The 21114-nt window shown below is 41.3% G+C and overlaps 1 protein-coding gene across 1 annotated transcript in view; it reads right to left on the reverse strand.

The window, feature by feature from the left end:
* LOC126298754 (lipoamide acyltransferase component of branched-chain alpha-keto acid dehydrogenase complex, mitochondrial) overlaps nucleotides 1-21114 on the reverse strand; it is a 97434-nt gene that overhangs the window by 26220 nt on the left and 50100 nt on the right. The window contains exons 3-6 of the mRNA XM_049990200.1: nucleotides 20184-20371; nucleotides 13629-13789; nucleotides 13373-13555; nucleotides 12895-13281 (exon numbers count right to left, since the gene is read on the reverse strand). Of these exons, the coding sequence (XP_049846157.1) occupies nucleotides 12895-13281; nucleotides 13373-13555; nucleotides 13629-13789; nucleotides 20184-20371 (919 nt within the window). The remainder of the gene's footprint in view (nucleotides 1-12894; nucleotides 13282-13372; nucleotides 13556-13628; nucleotides 13790-20183; nucleotides 20372-21114) is intronic.

Genomic DNA, 21114 nt, shown 5'->3' on the forward strand with positions numbered 1-21114 from the left:
ATTTCATTAGAATCCCCTGTCTATTATCCTCAATGCTCGAAGCTCCACTGGATTCCTGTAAGGGTTCAAATGAAGAGTGCATCCACTCTGAAGGTACCATAATTTGTCATTGGGGCACATATGATTGTGTGTGTACACATATAAAACAAAAAGCAACACTGTTAATGAGTAACTGAAAAAAAGGATAATTATTTCTACTTTTTCCACGTCATTGAGGACCACATGACTTAGGATGTGTGGAAGGCATATTAGTTATTTTGTAAATATATTATGTATTTATGTTCTTCTGACACATTTCAAGTCTGCAAGGATCTCTTCACTATCGGTCTATGAAATGTATCTAATTTAATCTGAGTTGAATCTCTTCATATTTGTTTTACTTATCGAAAACAGCTCTGGGACCCCAGTTTACTAATGAAAAACAGAGTGCTACTTTTATTGCACCTCTGTATATGAAAGATTTACTGGCAGGTTAAAACTGTGTGCCAGACCAGGGATCGAACTAGAAACCTTGCCTATTGCAAGCAATGCAATAGAGGATGTTTATTCCATTTTTATGCAAGTAGATTACTGTTTAGGACAAACACTTAATCTAAAATTCCTGTAGCTCGTCCTACAATTGCTGAAGACAAACAGCAGCTTGTAATGGTTCATAGTATTTGTTTCTAAATTCCTGTGGGGCAACTGACAATTGCTTCCAAATCAAAAGTGATGGTTCTTGAGCTCTACAGCAGTTGATAGGTTTAGAGCTTGTTCCACATATGCACATTGCTATTGCAACGCCAATATTTTGCACCATTTATATGTTCATTAGGTTGTGGAGCCTGGCTGGTCTACTAACCAAAGAGCCATAGTTCAAGGCAGAATCAGAGAAAGGTGCTACAAAAATGTAACCAACAGGATCACAGATACTTCTGATCAGACATACAAATGTATTTAGTGCCATCAAAGCTAACACACATTTTTTCTGAGAATAAATTAAATGTTATTCATATGCTCAGTATTGTTGGTCAAGTAGATAGAGGCATAGAAAAAGAGTTATCTGCATGCAGAAGCTATTGCAAGCCTGTGTATTTATGTCAAGCATGTTAATCACTTGTTAGGTTTCTTAATAACTGCAGCACAGGAGATGGCAAGCACTGAAGGGCTGCACTATCTTGAAAACACTTTCAGCCTAAGCACGTGGAAATTATCTCAGAACCTTCAGTTTTTGAACTTTTCTCCCCTCAACACAATGTTTAGTATTTCCACCCAACTTCACTATGTAATTCACCACGCAGCTTGCACAAAATTACTGTCAACTACGTTGGCACCACTACCTAAACGGTGTTTGTCATCAGGAGTGCCCTCTGATGAGATCATGCCACGATCCTGCATATAAGCCATCCCAGGGTCAATCTGAGGCAGTTGCAATTTGATCAGTGAAGTGTGTGTTGATTGGTCTATTAGTTTGGTTTACAGTGTTTACATTTCTGGCTGTTTGTTGCCGACAGAACTCTGATACTGTGAGTACTGGGCAGCGATTGGAACGCTTAGTTAACATGTCTCACATTACTCAGGAGTTGTTTTACAACAGATCTCAAAGTGTCAAATAAATCAGGATGAGTTTTCTGTTCTGTGTGTAACTCACCTTTATAAAAGCAGTGATGACACTAGAACTGTGACATGTAGAAATCACACTCTGAAAATTTTAGTGATTTGGAGAGTTGCACTTTCAACCATGAGAAAGTACAACAACTACTAATGCTAATCATGTGGGGTTATCAGGAGCTAATGGCAACATCATTATAGGCAGTGACAACATTGCCAAATGTAGCAGGAGACTCTTCCGTAATGTCTATGTTTACAGCTTTTCCACCATTTAATGACTGAAGTGAGAGTGGGACACATACTGCTGACAACTGTAGTTGCATTTGATGGCTTGTAAAATTTCTGACATGTAAACATGGTTTTGTTGGTTGATTGGGGGTAAGGGAGTAAGAGAACGTAATCTGTCCCTCAGTCAAGGGTTCAGTCATCTGAAGATATTGAATCCACCAGGAATGTGCTTCGATGAGAAAAATATGTAGGAGTGACAAACATGGGCATTGAAGGCAATACTGATGCTAGAACTGAAAAAGAAATCTATGGAAAAGTAGAAGTATGAGGGGGTACCCGAAAGAAACCGATTTTTTTTTTAAACTTATTTATTCACATTTTAAACACAAACCTTAAATTCTGTTCAAACTAGTAGCCACTTGCACTAATACACTTGTGTAATGTTTTATTCCATTTTTCAAAACATTGTTTAAATTCATCTTCTGTGATGCTTGACAGTCCCTCCATCTTTTTTCTTCACCTGAGCAACATCAGCAAAACACTTTCCTTTTGTGTCTCTTTTCATTCTATGAAAACAACAACAACAACACTGGGCAATGTCGGGTGACTATTTGGAATGGAGGGGGATGTGAAGAACTGGGGTGATACCATTTTTGGTCAAGAACTGTAATACAGACCAGACTTTGTGAGCAGGGGCATTGTCATGATGGAAAACCCAATCACCCGACTGCCACAAATCAGGATGCTTCTACCACACACTGTTGCACTATATTTTCAAAACTTTCAAATATAAAGCCCGGTTAACTATGTGACACTGTAGAACAAACTCTGAATAAACAACTCTTTTCTCATTGTAAAAACAAATCAGCCACTGTCTTAATGTTTGATTGTACCCGACGAGCTTTCTTGGGGCAAGGCAAACTTGAAGTCTTCCACTGGTGTGATTGTTGCTCTGATTCAGGATATTAAGGATAGCACTAAGTTTCATCACCTGTGAGAATTTTTGAAAAGAAGTTTGGATCATTCTGGGACTCTTCTTCCAAAGCACAGCATGCTTCCATGTGGCCTTGTTTTTGTTCAGAATTTAGCATCCACCTTTTTCATTGCCAAATCTTCTGTCACAATCTGCTGCACTAAACTCCAAGTCACTTCTGACAGTTCCACAATTTTTTCAATGGTCTGCTGTTGATCTTCATTGATGACTGCACTTACTAGGTGGAAGCCTTTAAATCGGCCGCGGTTCGGTAGTATACATCGGACCCGCATGTCGCCACTATCAGCGATTGCAGACCGAGCGCCGCCACACGGCAGGTCTAGAGAGACTTCCTAGCACTCGCCCCAGTTGTACAGCTGACTTTGGTAGCGATGGTTCACTGACAAATTACGCTCTCATTTGCCGAGACGATAGTTAGCATAGCCTTCAGCTACGTTATTTGCTACGACCAAGCAAGGCACCATGATCAGTTTCTATTGATATTGTAAATCATGTACCGTCAAGAGCGACATTCGTCATTAATGGATTAGAGTTAAGTATTCCTCCAGCTACGTCCGTTTTTCTCAATTCTAATTCCCTTGTCATGTTCCAGACCTCACGCCAGCCTGCGTGAGCTAAAACGCGTGTCTTTCGGCCTCCTTTAGTAACACAGTGTTGGCTCTCCTGCCAACCACAACAGTTTTCACTGTTTTCATGTGTTCAGCCCATGGAAGGACAACCAGAATGAGGTTTGTCATTAATTGACATTTCAACATTTTTGAAACGGGAAAAAATCAAACATATGAGTTTTCCCACAGCATCGTCCTTGTATGCCTTTTTAACATTTCAAGAATTTCTGTTCCACTTTTTCCAAGCAAAAAGCACAATTTCACTGCCGCATGCTCTTGACGAAAATCAGCCTCTGCAAAAATGACAATCACACAAAACAGTTGTCACTGTAAACTCTGCTCAAACTAGTCCTGACCACCTCCTGTAATGGCACTCGAACAACTGACTCTGGAATGTTTGATCTATGCATTCCTACCAGCAAACCACAGAACAATAAAAGCTCTGCCCACCAAAAAATGTGTATGATTTCTTTCGGGTACCTCCTCACATACAGATTGGATTGGATTGATCATATGATAGAGCAGACAAGTGGTCTTTCAGGGCTCCCCTGCCAACCTGATTAAGGGCGAAGACAGCTACAGAGTAAAGAATGCCCTCTAGTCAGGAGATACAGAAAAGTAAAAGGGGAAAGGCTAAAAATATAATGGACATTGGTCGGACCATTAATAATAAAACAAGATGAAAGAAATTGTTAAGGCCTCACATGGGCGTGCCCTGGGGCTCTGCATGCGAAGGTGGCAGGCTCTCCCACAATTGTCCCACCCCCAATCCATAATAGACAAAGAATTAAAGAGGAGGACAGCACCCACTAATCAGCAGAGTGCTAGTCCTAAAATGGAGAACAGGGTGTGGTGGACAAAGAGGCAAACTGCCTAAAAGCAATTACAACAGACGAAAGTAGGGATGACAGAAGCAGCAGGGAAATTAGGCAGCATCGAAGGTCTCCCTGACACAACATTGGCAGGGGATTCTCCCAACCCTAACCCCAACCACCCTGTCTCCACCTCAAAGGTTGTTTAAAACATAATATCTGTCAATAAAAACCACTGCCACAGAGAGAATGGAGTACAAGTTGAATTGTCCGAGAGTCATCTGCCAACAAGAAGGGCAAAGAATTTGGAAGAAAAGAATGAGGGGGCATTTCGCCATGATATGAGCAACTGTAAGTAAGGCTCCATAAGCATGATGTGGGGGGGGGGGGGGGGGGGGGGAGATGGAGGGGGGGTGGCTTGTTATGCAAAATAGTAAGTCACTCTGGTATGACGAATCTGGAAGTGACATTCAACAGTGGATTCCTTAAAGGAGGAATGGAAGGAAGAGTGCCATGCAGCAATAGCCTCCTTGATTACGCAGAGTTTATTAAAGGGGGCATTAGTGCAAGTGAGTAGAGGCTTCAGTTGCACCTGTAAATCCATACATGGGGACGTCAGTTGGGGTGAGTAATTGTTTTTTTTATTCCCTGTGATACCCATGAGACTAGGACACCAGAGAAAGACAAACCACGCAGATAGTATGATTAAGTTCAGAGGGAAGGTCATGAATAGTAGATATCACAGGGTGACAAAAGTAACATCAGTGAATGACCTGGTGACCACTCACTGAGCCATTACATATTAAAACATTGTTAAGGGAGTCATGCCCACGCACTGTGTACGCAAATAGAGTTATGGGTCAGGATGGACTTTGGTACAACAACTAATATACACGACCTCCATTTTTGCAGAATAAAACTGGAAACCATGGGAAAAGCTCCAATCAGAAGCCCGTTGGATGGTGAATTAAGGCTGGCCTTCACTCAAGACCACACAGTGAAAGCTGTACAAAATGCAAATGTCGTCGACATACAGTTTGGGGCCAACCAGTGGCCTGACAAGAGGTCACTTGCACAGTGATGGCAATGAGGAAGTGTGTGACACTCCGTATAGAGCCTCACGGAATACCATTCACTTAGACCTTTTGGGAACTGAGTGAAGTATCAACTCTAACCTGAACATCTGTTGGAATAAAAACTGATGAATAAAAATGGTAGGGAGCCACCAACGTTCCAGTCATGGTGGATAAGTAAAATGTGATGGTGTCATGGGGTGTCTTATGCCTTATATGGGTCAGAAAAGACTGCCATGAGGTGTGGGCATTTAGAAAAGGCCTGTAAGACTGCTATTTCCAACCTAATCAGACGGTCCGTTGTCGATTGTCCCTCCGGAAAATCACACCAATAGTGTGACAAAGAATACCGAGAATCAAGAACACAGCACAATCAATGGGCTACCATGCTTTCACATAGTTTGCAGAGCATGTTTGTGAGGCTAATCAGCTGGTAACTGTTGATGGATGTTGGGTTGTTGCCCAGCTTAAGCATTAGAACAATAATACTATCTCACCACTGCAAAGGGAAGACACAGTCGAGCCAAATACAACTGAGTACCCAGAGTGAAGCACTTCCCACTGAGTAAATAGTTCATTATATAATTCCGCACATCGAGGGTTGAATGTCTTAAATTTTTCATTTATGGAAGACACCCACACAAGAAGGTGGCACCATTGCAAAGTGGGTTGCCTACACATCAGTACAGAGACTGTTGTCAAGGAAGAGATGTGATACAATTGTGGACCTTCAGCATCCAGGAAGACTATGGTGTTTGATCCACAACTAGGATGAAGAGGCATATGTTCCCGCAGAGGAGACGTAGCACTCCCAGTATTCCTTCTTAATGCGTTTACAATTAGATGACGAGCCTAAGGATGAAGTACCTTCAAAGTGATAAAATTGGTCCGTGATGGAACTCATTTGAAATGTGGGCTCTTTGGCGATCGTGAACGGCTACTGCATCTCTGGTCCACCATGGCACAGGCCGACAATGGAGGGGGGGCTATAGAAAAAGGAATAGCAGTTCCAGCGGCACAGGTGATCGCATCAGACATGCCTTGCAGAACCTCGTCAGTAACATCTGACAGAGAGGCAGCAAGGTAACAGTAGAGGCATACACCAGTCAGCCGGCTTTTCAAAGCATGGAATGTGGCACTTGTTCTATCTGGTGATGGCAAAGAAATGTGAGGATCACTGGAAAGTGGTCATTGTCACAAAGATTTTCAAGTGGTGACCAATGCAGTGAAGCCATGAGGCTTGGGAAAGACATTGTTAGACAGAAAGCTGAAAAAGTACCATGGGCAGCACTCGAGTGGTAGGAGTACCATCGCAGAGGAGAGACAGATCAAGGTCTGTAAGATGCTGATCAAACATAAGACCCCTACCAGATGAAGTGGTGCTCCTCCACAGGGGCATGATGCACACTGAAATCTTAAAGTAGGAGAAAAGGGGTGGAAAGTTGTTGGATTAAGGTTGTCAACTCAAGGTAAGTAAGCAGCCTGCCTGGAGGTCCATAAACATTGCAGATGGTGATCGCTGAGGTCGTTGCACTTGCTCCGCTATTCCTTCCAACCTAATACAAAGGCTAACCCAGTCACTGACCACACCTGTGCAAACCAGTGTAAAATCCCCTCCAGATGCCCTTTCAGGGCTAGCACAGTTTCCAAAGAATGCATGATAACCACAGAGAAGGCATTGTGGCATGGTCATCAGAGAAGTGTATTCCTTGTACTGCAATGCAAATTGCTGAAAAGGTGGAAATGAGGCATTGTAGTTACAGAGGTGATGATACTATTCATTACAGTTCCACTGAGTGATCATGTTATTAGTGTCCAGATTAAATGGCAAGGGGCCAAGGGGACTGGTCATACCCCAGCATCATTGCCTGTCACCAATGGCACAGGAACCACGTCAATGAGCAATGGTTCAGAATCTGATGGTGAGAGGAATCTGCCACTTCCAGGGCCATCAGAATAACATTGTCCATATTATTCTTTTTCTCTTCCTCCTCCTCCTCTGCAGCCCTCAGTGGCTGGGATTCTTGCAAGGGCCTATCTGTGATGAGTGTGAGGACAAATGAAGAACAGGCAGTCCTGGGATCCACAGGTCATGCACAGTTCCTTCAGCCATCAGGTAGCATTGGACCATTGGTCTGTGTGTTTCCGGGGAGATGGGTCCTGAGAGGGTCTTTCACATAATTGGATGTCACATCAACAGGATGTAGGCATTCACATTTTCACATGCCTCAGAGATGTGGTCAAAATATTTATATTCCTCTATTTTCTTTTCTTTCTTGAAGACAGAAAACCGGTGATTGTGGAGGATGGTGTTCCATGCAACTGACACACAAAGGTGGTTGTTCACAATGACTACCTTCGTGGAGTGGTCATCCGCAGTTACCACATTTTGGTTCTGCCACGAAGCGAGATGACATATGATCAAAGAGTAAGCACTGAAAGCACCTCATGGGTGGTGCAATGTGTGCTTTCATGTCACACTTGAACACCATGACTAACTTTTTCCAGGAGAACATTCCCTTCAAAGACAAAGGTGCCTGTACCTCTTTGATTATCCATGGGGCCTTTTTGGATATGTTGGATAAAACGAACATCTCGCTGATTGAGGTTAGCCTGTAGCTCCTTGTCTTTTTAATGCATACAGTCTCTCTGTGGCAGATGATTCCTTGGGGCATATTCAAAATTTTGTCTGAGGCAATGGTGACTGGTACATTACCTTGATGATCACATGCTTGAGGAACTGCAGATTGTGCCGCAGAGGAAGGTTTAATCAATAACAATCCATTGCACATTTTCCCCAAAGACTCAACTTCTCTGAATTTATCTTCTTTTGTTCCACAAAAAATAACTGCTTTGTCACAGTAAAAGTATCCCCATCAATTCAAGTACTGTCCCCCTTCCTAGGGGCTAGTTGTGGCAGGGAGAGCAGTAAGGTTATAAGTGTTTGCACTGAAATGTCTAGAGTTATTTGATGAGATGGCCTGATCAGAATGGCCATTATGTTAGTGCAATCTGATATGTTTCATGTGCGAAACGTCTGTCCTCCAATCAAGGGCTCTCCCCATGGGCACCCCCAGCTGCAGAAAACACCATCTGGCACATCCACTGTTGGGAGTTCTTAAGCCCCATAAAATAGGCGTCTACATGTTGGCATGAGTTGGGAGCCAGCAGCTAAGGCAACTACAGTGTTGTCAGGGTGCTCAATTGAAGGGGTATATAACAACCCCACCACTTTCGACTGGCTACTGCATTGGCCTCTGAAGTGCATATAAAAGTGTATATAGTGAGTGAGTAGTCACATTGACATCAAAAGCTGCCATCTTGAAAAAGATAGTACGAGAAAGAAGAGCAGTCAGTGATTAATTGTAGCACAGGACAGGAAGCAGGTGCTGCAATAGCTTGTGGACCGATGCTCGGCACGCACAGTCACGAAAGTCATGAGCCCCCTAATGGGGACACAGAAAGACAAAAAGCTACTTTCTTCTCAGGAATTCCCCAAACTGTACCATCTAGTATGGAAACGAGAATCACAAACCCAGCAAACACAAGATGCCTGGAATATCTGCTTTATTAAAAAAGCATTTTTAGGTGAAAAAACATGTTACTGCAACCAAGTTAGAATTTTGGCAGTGAAAATAGTGTTCCAATCAAACACGCAGACTGGGCCTGTCAACCTATAGGGATTAAACAGGAATTATAATTTTGAATGTTGTGTTGGCAGGATTACACTGATTCTCTAATGAGGGACATCATGGTGCACCTCACCTACAACATGGAAGTGAGGAACCATGTATTTAGGAAGTCAGATCCTCCTCTGGCACAAGTAATACAAATAGCTCAAGCATATAAAACTGCCGATGCAGCACACAGTTATTTGACAATAGCAATTGCCTCTCTGGCACCAGTCATACGGGATGTAGGGTTCTCATCTGCTCTGAGCCTAGACAACCCTGTAAACAACCTCACCAGCAGTGATGGGCCACATTAGTGGCAGTGTCATTGCCTGGCTGCAAAGATTGGTTCCTTCATGGTGCAAAGAGTGTAACATGACACAAATGTGGCAAAATGGAACACTTGCAAGAAATCGGCTTTAGCAATTCCACAAAACACACACCTCAATCTGTTGAAGTGAGTTAAGTGCATGATAAATCCACAGAAGTGCAAACTTCTCAAACACAGAGCAGAAAATCTACTTAGATACACCCATAAATGAACACACTGTGAGTTTGCTCCCATACACTAGTATTTTCGCATCCTTACTAGACCAACCCATTTTCTTACTTTCTTACATTTAGGGTTGCCATCTTTGCAGGCAACTGAGGCACAAACCTTTGGACCTATGGGCATCATATGTCTTTGCAATGAAGGTTTCAGATTTACTCACACACAGCCAAGTCATTCATCTAGTAAATTTTCTTGTGGTATCTGACCCCAATGTGGACAATGTTTTTGTAGTAGATGCTTTCCATCTTTATGGATTTACAGTCCATGAAACAGAACAAACTATGCAATCTGAAAGGCTTTGCACCATCCTAAAAGACACTATGTGATAGATATGCTAAAATCTTCTCACCTGGAATAGGGAGGGCCTGGAACAGGGAAGGCAACTGATTTTGAACCTCACATCACACTTAAGGTGGCAGCTGCACTGCACTTCTAGGAAGCATGTCTGAAGCCTTTGGCTCTAAAGCGCAACCTCAATATAGAAGTGGACAGATGCACTGTGAAGATGTGTTAATGCCTATTGCCCCCACCTCACTCAGTTTGTGTAACACGGGTTGCCAGACACCTCTCGGGTCTGATTTTTGCCCTACTAGCACGGTGAAATCAATGGCACATAAATCAAGGGGTTCTGTTGTGGCTATTTGACAAGGTCCACTGCCGAATCCTAATTTTCCCTCTCTTTGAACACAAGTGATGCACTTCTTGCAACTGTCCACTGTTGTGGCACATCCTAGGTGAAAAATTTTGAGTTAGAACATGTTCTGTGCCAATATTGATTATGACATTGTCCATTGATGTCCCACTTGTCAGGCCCATCAAGCTGCACATCGCTAGCATTTCCCTCCTTGGCCCGACACTGTGAAGCCATGGGAGTATACCTACCTAGATTTTGCTGGCCCATTTTTGGGCTCTATCTGGCTGGTTGTGACTGACTCATTTCCTAACTTCCTTTCATGTCTGCATGTGCCCGATCACTTCTGCCACTACTACTGTAGCCTTGGAAAATGATCTTCACCCTTGAAGGCACTCCACGTACACTATCTGATCAAAAGTACCTGGACACCTATTGGTGAACATTAATATGGGGTGTGTCCATCTTCCTCCTTTATGGTGGTTTGAACTCTGCTGGGGACACATTCAATGAGGTGTTTGAATGTCTGTGGACAAATGGCTGCTCATTCCTCAAGAGCCGAAACCAGAGAAGACAGTGATGTTGGACGTTGGGGACTAGAGTGAAGTCAAAGTTCTAACTCATTCAAAAGGTGTTGCATTGATTCCAGGTCAGGACTGTGGCAGGCCAGTCCATTTCAGGAACGTTACTGTCCACAAACAGTAACCTAACAGATGCTGAATTATGACAGGTTGCATTGTAATGCTAATAAAAAGCAATCATCTCCAAACTGCTCCTTGGCCATCTGCATGACACAATGCTGTAAAATGTGTTCATATCCTTCTACATTTAGTGTTTTCTTAAGCACAACATGGGCACCACATCCTAACCACGAAAAACACCTAGATCCCATAACTCCGCCTTCTCCATTCCCCTCCTGCTGGCACTACACACAATGGCAGGTAACATTCTCCAGGCATTCACAAAATACAAACCCTTCCACTGGATTGCCATAAGGTATTGCATGATTCATCACTACAAACAGCTCATTTCATTATCCACTATCCAGTGGCCTCACTCTTTATACCACCTGAAGCAACACTTAGCATTAATTACAAATGTGTGTGGTTTATGAGAATCTGCTTGAGCAGTGTACCTCATTCTTTTTAACTCCTACACACAGTCATTTTGCTACCTAGAAATTCAGGTAGCACTTTGGAACTCCCGAGTAATTTCTTCCATTGAGTTCATTCATGTAACCCCCCCCCCCCCCCCCCCCTGGTCCCAGTCCATCAGAGCATGACGTCTATGTGGTCTTGGTTTAGCTCTGGGTGTTCCTTCACTTTTTCACTTCACAGTCACATCACCAACAGACACCTTGGGCATCTTTGGAAGGGTTTAAATGTCCCTAATGGATTTGTCACTTAGGTGACATCCAAAGATTCAAAGATTGGTCCACATTTGAAGTCTTTCATCTTGACTGACTGATCCATTCTGTTACTGCTTCTCTACTGGTAACAAAATACTTCTCGCTTTTCTTCAAACTGGTGAGTCCTCCTCTCGTGCTGCCCGGATACTTCTGATCAGATAGTGTACTTTTGTTTCTAATAACAGGACGACATTCAACTTCCATTACTTGCAGTTTTCTGACAACTTATAAGAGCCACCCTGATTGAAGGCTGCAGCCTGGTGTGGTGGTTTCATGGCTGCCCTCAACTGCATCCTCTTTCACATGCCCCACCCACCACTGGAATGTCATAATTGAGCTCTTCCTTATGGATAGATGTCCCACTGTGAGTGAAATAGTTCGGATGCCACCTAACCTGGATCTGTCGTGGTCAGAAATCGGTGGCACAGTTTCTGACCACCACAGATCTATGATGCATACTGTGGCATCTGCTCATGACTTTCTGTGGTGCCACTGAAATCAACTTCACCTCCACCATCCTGATCAGTGGCCACCTGCTTCTCTTCCTCAGACCCTTGGTGCTCCTGCAACTTTCATTGAGCTTCGTCCTGTATCAGCCTTCCACAAAAACCTTATGGATCTCAATCTGTCACCCTCCATGGTGGATGTACCATTGAATCACAAACCACCTACTCATTCTCCTGCAGGAGTCACTGTTGATGGACAGGGGGAAGGGTGGGCATGTAATGGTGCCAGCCAAAATTACTATAGACACCAAGCAGCTGGCGCAATGTTACTGCTGACTGCTGTGGCTCCAGTACCAAGATGAATTTCGTCATCAGAAGTGTCCTCTGATGAGACTATGCCATAATCCTCCAAATAAGTCAGCCCAAGGATGGTATGAGGCAGTTGTAATTAAATCAGTGAACTGCACACTAATCATTACATTGGTTTGGTTTACTGTGTGTATATTTCAGACTCTGTTATTGATGGAACTCTGATACTTTGCAAGCTGGACTTTGATTGAAATGTTTATTCATCATACCTTGCACAGAACCAGAATTCCACCAATAAACTATCAGAGGTGGTAGTTTGGAGCAAAACAAGAAAAACTGTATATTAAACATAGTCTCTAAAATACATCCCTATGAGCTATGAGCACTTGTTCATCTTCACATTTTTAGATGTGCTAGTACACACAAAAACATGAAAAAAGTCTGGTAAACATGGGCTCTAATGCGTATAGCTTAAGAGCTTAACTAATTTTACCATAAGCATATTTAACCAATTCAAGAGATGTAGAAATGACAAAGCTAACACATTTTTTTCTTTTATTTTGATACTTACTGAGCCAATATTAGAGATTGTAAATGTGCCTCCAGAAAGATCTTCCTGTCGTAAGCGTCCTTCCAGTCCCAATTTTTGAAGTCTATTTATATCATTTGCTATTTCCACAACATTCAGTTTTTCTACATTTTTTATATTGGGAACTTGAAGTCCTTGTGGACTGTCAACAGCAATTCCAATGTTGTGCTGAGATTTATAAACTATATGTTCCAAGTTTTCATCTAAGGATGAATTCAATATTTGGTATTCTGAAAGACACTTTGATACCGCTTTGACAAAGAATGGCAAATATGTTATTCTTATACCATTTATGCTTTTCATCTGTGAACGCAGTTCCACAAGTTTTGCAACAGATACTTCATCAGCGTAAGTAAAGTGAGGAATATTCTGAAAAAATATAAGGAAGTGTTCAGTTTGTAACACAAACTAAGTTTATTCTCAGAACATTTGAGAAAGTCATATTACAAACAGTACTAACATTTGCTTTTGTCATAGTCTTCAACATGGCCTTTTGAATACCAGTTATGCGAACTCGTTTATCACCAGAAATTTCTTTGCTTTCTTCAGTTTGCTTTTGATGTAATTTTTGGTGATAAGCCAAGATGTCCTCTTTTAAGACTCTGCCATGTTTACCTGTACCAGAAACTAATTCAATTGGAACCTGTGCAAATAATTTCACTTTTAGTACATGCACAAAAGGTCTACAACATCACATCTTTGCATACTTGACCTACCTGGTGTTCTCTTGCAAATCTACGAACTGCGGGGGTTGCTAGCACTTTATCTATTACTTTCTGTGTAACCTCATCATCTGAGTCAGTCTCTGCTTCAGGCTTTTTAGCACTTTGCAGTGGGATACTCTGTGTTGTCTCAGAACTAACTTCAGTTTCTGTCGCTGGACAAAACAGTATTCATTTAGAAATGGAAAGAGTTTCAAAGGTTTTACATCCTGCAGTAAGACAAAAATTACTAGAGATTATATTTTTAGGAAACATTTATGGCTCTTTTTCTGTGTATATCAGTTTTATCATGATTTTGTGTTTTTTTTTTAAATTAAATTTGACTGCCAAAAATACCAGAATACTAATTTTGGAAGAGTGTAAGATAGATAATGTCATATCAAATCCTGAATTGGCCTTGAGCCTCAGTCTAATAATGTTGCTGGTAGAGAACTGCCTCCAAAATGTAGATATCTAAGTGTAAATCTTGGTTCCGTGCAGAGATTTTATACATCAAAACATTTCATTGCACAAGTTGTATACAGAGCCAAGAAAGAATGAATAAAAGGAAACAACTAAAATGATTCAATAAACTTTTTTTTCCTTGTTCCTTTCAACAACCATCACAGATTTAGCACTAGTATGACTGTCATACGGGGGAGGGAGATAACTGGTCTAGATATGTAGGAAGATCTATTCTAATATTCAAATTTAGCAATACTGGGAAACCACAGAAAACCACTGCATCTGGTTAAATAATTGATGGAGTAAACACAGCAGTGTCAATTACTAACACCAAAAGATTGTGAAGCATTACATTATGTGCAATAGTTTCATTTTCTTGAGCCCATAATTCTTTTGGACACATGATAACATGAACATAATTGGAAAGGGGTTAGGATAAAGGGTATGCAGAGAGAAAATGTTAGGAGTAGGGAAATGAAGTAGGTATGTCACAAAGCTGGCTGCCTCACAGCTGAGCTGTCAGTGGGCCTGATGTGTTATGCAGAGGACTTAGTTTCAATTCTCAGTACTGTCAGGGACGTCTCCTTGGTGGGATGACTGAGACAGGATTGTACTCAACCTCATGATACCAGCTGAAGAGTTACTTAAAAGAGAAGTAGTGTCTCCATGGTTTGGAAAGCTGACAATGGCTAAGAGAGCAGTGTGTGACTCCATACCCATCCATACCGCATCCGAATGATTCTATTGGCAGAGGATGACATGATGGTCAGTTGCTATTACATGGTTCTCTGGTCCAGAACCTGGTGTCAATATGTCACACATTTCGGGTTAAGTGAAACATATTCTCGAGAGAACAGAAGGGAACTGAATACAAGGCAAGTGTGGTAATCTGTTGTAAAGTTAGAGGAATCTTCTTAATCATATCTGTCTCTCCCAAAACATCACAATGTCCCAAAAATATTCCCTTCCTGGCCAAATGTACTCTTGACTCCAGTATTTCAATTTCTTGATTCCAAAAGTTAACCATATCCTAGAGTGAGCGTGCTACTTCCGCCAATTGATTGAACATCTACAAATATTGAAAAATCCAACAGCAGTTTCCTCTGTTTATAGTTTTTATGCATGTAACAGATGGTATTTCAAAAACTGTTCCACATACTTGTCTATTACTTCTGACTCCAGCTCCGTTACTATAAGGGCTTTTCCATTGTGAGATATCCCCCTGTCAGAGTCTGTATCTCTATCTGATTAGTATCAGTATACTAAGATCAAAGTAGTGGTGGTGGCAGCGGCAGCGACAGGGGTGGTACATAACTGGAAAAGCAAAAGTAATTGTGTCATGGAAACGCTGTGCAAACTAATTTCTGGCTGGAAAACACTGAAACATTTGCACTACATGGCACAGCAGTGCAAGACCATTTAACGGCCCTACAACGGTCTATGTGGGCGCAGGTCCAGAATATAGCAATGCTGTCTCTGTGGTGTGCATTTGGAACACAGTACTCAAGGCACTAGGAAGCCGAATGAAACGTCAAAAATGTCTGAATTGCATTAAAAATGGAAAGACCTGTTAGAGATTAGAGACAAGCCTCAGTCAGTGAAAAAAAGGCTGAGAGGCCAATGGGGTTTGTACAGATGGCACCCTTCAACAGTAAATGGAAATTTTCCACTGTACGTATTGATCTGGGTTTCACCTAGTGGATGGTAATTCAACAGGAGACAGAACTGTCCTGGTGGAGACATATCTGCAGTAGGAGGACATAAGGATTCTAGCGTGATCTGCTTGCTCTGCAGATTTAAATCCAACTGAACATGCATGGGATGCTCCAGGCCAAGGGACATAACCCCTGAGACTGCAAACCTAAAGGAAGTGTTAGCTTAGAAATAAGAGACATTACTGCAAGCCATGCTGGACAGTGTGACACACAATAAGAGGAACAGTTGCGCATACTGTATCACCATTCGAGGGTGTTACAACTTGCATTGACTTCTGTATGCCCCAGAGGAGAGACATCACATAGGATGCAGATACTTGCAGCCCATGGCTGGCTTTCTGGTACACTTCATATCCATATCACTGTGACACAATGCTGCCACTCACAGAATCTTCAACTTATGGATATGAGTGTAGTTCTTAATGATGGAATTTATATAACATCACATGTGGATTAAAGATTGGATGAATACAATTAATTCTCTCAGAATGACACTTAAACATTATTTGTTCTTAACCATAACTTACTATGTTTCAGCAATGCTTGAACAGTCTAAAATAAATCAAACTGAAGAGGAGATACTTAACAAGTATCAGTAATTTAAATGTTTTGTTAGTATTTGTGCTAAAACTTTTGGAGGTGGGAGGGTGGTAGTGGAGGGCATCAATTTACCTGGTTGTATGTGGCACACCACCATTTCCTCTCTTCATCTGAAAGTAGCACGTACATCAAACATCCTCAACTAATTGTTGATATATATTCCACTCTCTCTCTTCCCTTACAATATTTGCCCTCTACAGCTCCCTGTGGAACTATTGGAGTTATACCCTAATGCAGGGCCAGCCATCCGCTGCACAGTGTGCAGACGTGCAGAAGTGCTGCACCTGTGCGCACGTGTGCGACAGCAACATCTGTTATTAGACATATGTCCTAAATGAATGGCAGCAGTTCCACTTGCCTGTTTATGTGGTACAAGCAAGAGTGCAACATACCCAGTCACGTTTACCCCTGGTGACAGTAAGCTTAACAGAGAAGTACTGAGAAATGGCAGGTGCTGTGAAAAAGCAAAGGATGGGAGATCTATGTTCTCAGTCGTTTAAAAATGACTGAGAACCGCAATTCTTTTTTGTAGCCATTGGTGAAAGTTCACGGTGTTTGCTGTGCCACCGAATAATAGGCGGCCAGCGTAAGTTTTCAACTGAAAGACACTACAATACATATCACAAAGGCGAGTGTAGTGTACTCAACAGTGAAGAACGGCAAGCAAAATTAAATGTCCTTATGAAAATGGATGAGACACATTAACTCGATTTTACTGTATGTCAAAGTAACTGATACTTCTTGAACTCTTAGTTTCTTGTGTTACATTTATATCTATTTTACTGTACGCTGTACAATGTACTGTTTTCAATTTTCCAGAATGACAACCACACTAAATCTTCACTGTGAGCAAGTTTTAAAATCACATTAAGAATTGCACAATCTGGGAAACCCTTTTCCGAAGGGGAGTTTGTGAAAGGGTGTCCGATTGATGCTGCAGAACTTGTTTGTCCCACAAACGTTGACAGGTTTCAAGAAATCAGTCTATCCAAACAAACAGCGACAAGACGAATCAGTGCTATGGCCGGCAATGTGGACAGGCAGCTAATAAATAAGGCTAAAGACTTTGTTGCTTTCTCTGTTGCACTCAATGAAGCAACAGATCTTACAGATACAGCCCAGGTTGTGATATACTGGTACATACAAGGTGTCGATAACGCACTTTGTGTAACAGAGGACGTTTTGCACTTAGTACCTTTGAAAGGGACTACTACTCCAAGCTGTAGAGCAAGCGATTGATGGTGTCAGCATGGACTGGAATCGGTTAGTCTCAGAGACCACAGATGGAGCACCATCAATGCAAGGCCATCAGAGGACTCATAGCACGGATGTGCAAAAAGCTAGGGCGCACAGACAAGACATTGTATGGAATTCACTGCATTCTGCATCAAGAGGCGCTTTGTGCAAATTCAGTAACATTAGCAAACGTCATGCAAATTGTTGTAAGTACTGTAAACTATATGAAGACACATGGGCTTAAGCATCGCCAGTTTCAGCGGTTCTTGGAGGAATTAGGAGCGGAGTACTGCGACATACCTTACTATACCAAAGTACGCTGGCTCAGTTGAGGTAAAATGCTGAAAATATTTTTTGATTCACATTTGGTCATAGTAACATTCTTACATGATAAGGGAAAAAAGTGAACCTATGTTGGAAGACCCTTGTTGAATATCAGACCTTGCATTTCTCGTGGACATTACGTCTCACATCAACAGCCTGAATGTCAGTTTGCAAGGTGAAAATAATTTAACTTCTGACATGTTGGAAAAAGTAAATGCCTTTGAATGGAAGCTTGCACTTTGGGAGAGAGCCAGCTATTGACAAAAAACACTGCACATTTCCCGACTCTCGGACTGGTCCGTGAAAGTGCTAGATTTCAAGAATACATGTCAATAATTGTAAAAATTAAGGAACAATTTTGAGCACGATTTGCAGATGTTACATGTTGGTCTCCTGTCATTTGCCTCTTTGCTCGACTGTTCTCGTCGTCAGTTGAAGATGCTCCGAATAATCTACAGATGAAACTGATCAACTTACAGTGCAATACAAGACTGAAGGATAAGTCCTTTGCAGTGCAAAGTACAAAAGAATTCTACGAAAATTTTTCACAACAAGTATTTCCACACCTGCACCGAGAAGCCGCAAGAGTTATGTCCATGTTTGGATCGACATATGTTTGTAAAAGATTTTTCTCGGTGATGAAAATCTTCGCAACTGATAGCATTTGTCAATGAGCCGTGTTTTTCTGCCTGATGTTAAATATCATTTCTCACGACCAGTGATAAAAGTGTTTGGCTTTATTCCTTTCATAACTAAAAATTATTGTTTACTAACTGTGCATTATTGCCTCCTTCTGCTCCATGTTACATTATTATCAGGAAAATTGGTCATTAAACCGATTGTTCCAATGTATACTTACATTTAGGTTTCTACATAACATTCATCTAATTGTCAGTTATTATGCAGATTTCAGACAGAACTGATGAAAGATATAGCAATAATGGTATTGAAATAACAGGTGATCATCGAGAGGTCTGTGGTTATCATTCTGTTCAGAGATCAGTGAGACACAAATTATGTGGGTGTAACTGAGGGCACCAAGAGTTAGTCATAGGAAACCTTGCAATAGTTTAATGTCAATTGAAATCATAAATAAGGTTTGTTGGAAGATACTAAGTGCTCTCTTTCTTAAATACTAGATCAAAAACATTACGCGTATTTACGTGCCATCTGTCAAGATGCCTTAATAAAAACCCACGGTTGTTAACTGTATTACTTGTCTTACTGGGTTAAGCTGTTAACATAAAAGTAGACATCTCAATGAGTAGACTGTGACAGCATTTTAAATGTTTAATACATGAAATACCGTCCCATGGTTGGCTGACAAGCTGTAGAAAGAGCACTAGAATGCGCCGGTACAGAGTATCCCACCAAGTGGATAAAGTTACATTTGTGCATAGAAACATGCACTACATGAACACTGACGGATGCGACGTGCACGCTCTGACCCGGAAGTTGCACATGTGCAGGAGCACCACACGCATGCAGAATTTCTGGCCGACCCTGCCCTAATGTCTTAAGTCCTATCAACCTACCCCATCTTCTGGCTACTATTCGCCATGTTGTCCTTCCGCCACTGACTCTACAAAGAACCTTATCTTATCAGTCTACTTACAATATAATGTCATACACAACGTAGTGGACAATTAAATTCTGTCAGGCAATTGTGTATCTGTTAGCCAATCATGCCAAATACACACACAAGATAGTGAATTAATATGAAACACAAAAAATATGAAAACAGTACACTGAAAATGGGTGGAATGTGGATTAACTGACCACTGATGCACAGTTTTTATCCGTATGTTGGATTACATATAAAATCCTGAATTAATTAATTACAGCATAAGAGATGAAATTTAACTTTTTTAACAGTGAGTCATTTATTGGATAATAACTTAGGACCATAAAAGTAGAAATAAACAATAATATATAAACAATGTTACATTATAATTTAGTGGGAGTCTCTCCTACACAACAGAAACATTACACAACAAACAACAGATTTCTATGGTAAACACAATGTAAAACTATTTATAACTGCACAAGAACACATTATAGTTCTTTTCTGGGAGCAAAAAATTGACTAATTGTAAAAAAGTATTTTTCCAATATTGTTCCAGCACACACTACATTCACACCAACCTTAAATTGGAAACAAAGGAGACTAAAGTGCATTACACATTGAGCTACTATGCTGGCATTTAAAAGTATGTGCTGATTAATATACCTGTTCCTTCTGCTTCTTCAGCTTCAATATCGACAAGTGGTTTTCCAACCATTGCTGTGTCATCAACATTATAATACAGTTTTGAAATTTTGCCATCATAACGACTTGTTATTGTCACAGATGCTTTGTCACTCTGAACTTCACATATGTTATCAAACTGTTGCACCACATCACCTGGTTTCACATACCTGAAAAAGATAAAAATCATCTCCAGAAAAAGCATGATCAGTGACACAATACTGAGCTGCATGAAAGTGAGTGTAACCTCACACAAGCAAATCATTGGCACAGATGGAAGGACAAGACACAGCAGAATGCACAAAAGGTTAACAGCAATTACCGATGACACACACACACACACACACACACACACACACACACACACACACAAGCGGAAAAACAAGCTAAAAGAGTTGACTTACACATGAACAATCAATGATGTAATAACGAACATGATTGGCGCCATACACCAATTCAATGCACAATTAGAGCTCACAGCTGTCCTATAAGTTCCACCTCAGCACAACATGGGACTCAGTTGCTATCATGTCACTGTAGTATCACACTGTTAGCTCTTCGTCTCTACTTTTGCTATGTCTTAGGTTTTCCCTATCAGAATTACTTGACAGAATTTATCTGTAGAGCGATCTCCACTTGCCTGATTCCTTGTTGTTTGTTTTCTCTATTTGCAATCGGTGATATGCTGTTGACAGCTCAAGACTGATTATTCCATTTGAGTCATTTCTGGCATTCAATCAAATTTTAGTAACAATAACTGGCAACAAGGTAAGGTTAGCATAGTACTGTGGAATCAAATCCCGTGAAACTTCTTGTAAACAGCAACAGCTGCAACAACTGCAACGGCAGTTTCAACAACAGCAACAACATCAGCACCAAAGTGAGTTGCCTCATCAATAAAATTCAGCTCCTG

This window comes from Schistocerca gregaria, chromosome X, assembly GCF_023897955.1.
Source record: "Schistocerca gregaria isolate iqSchGreg1 chromosome X, iqSchGreg1.2, whole genome shotgun sequence".
Classification (NCBI taxonomy): Eukaryota; Metazoa; Arthropoda; class Insecta; order Orthoptera; family Acrididae; genus Schistocerca; species Schistocerca gregaria.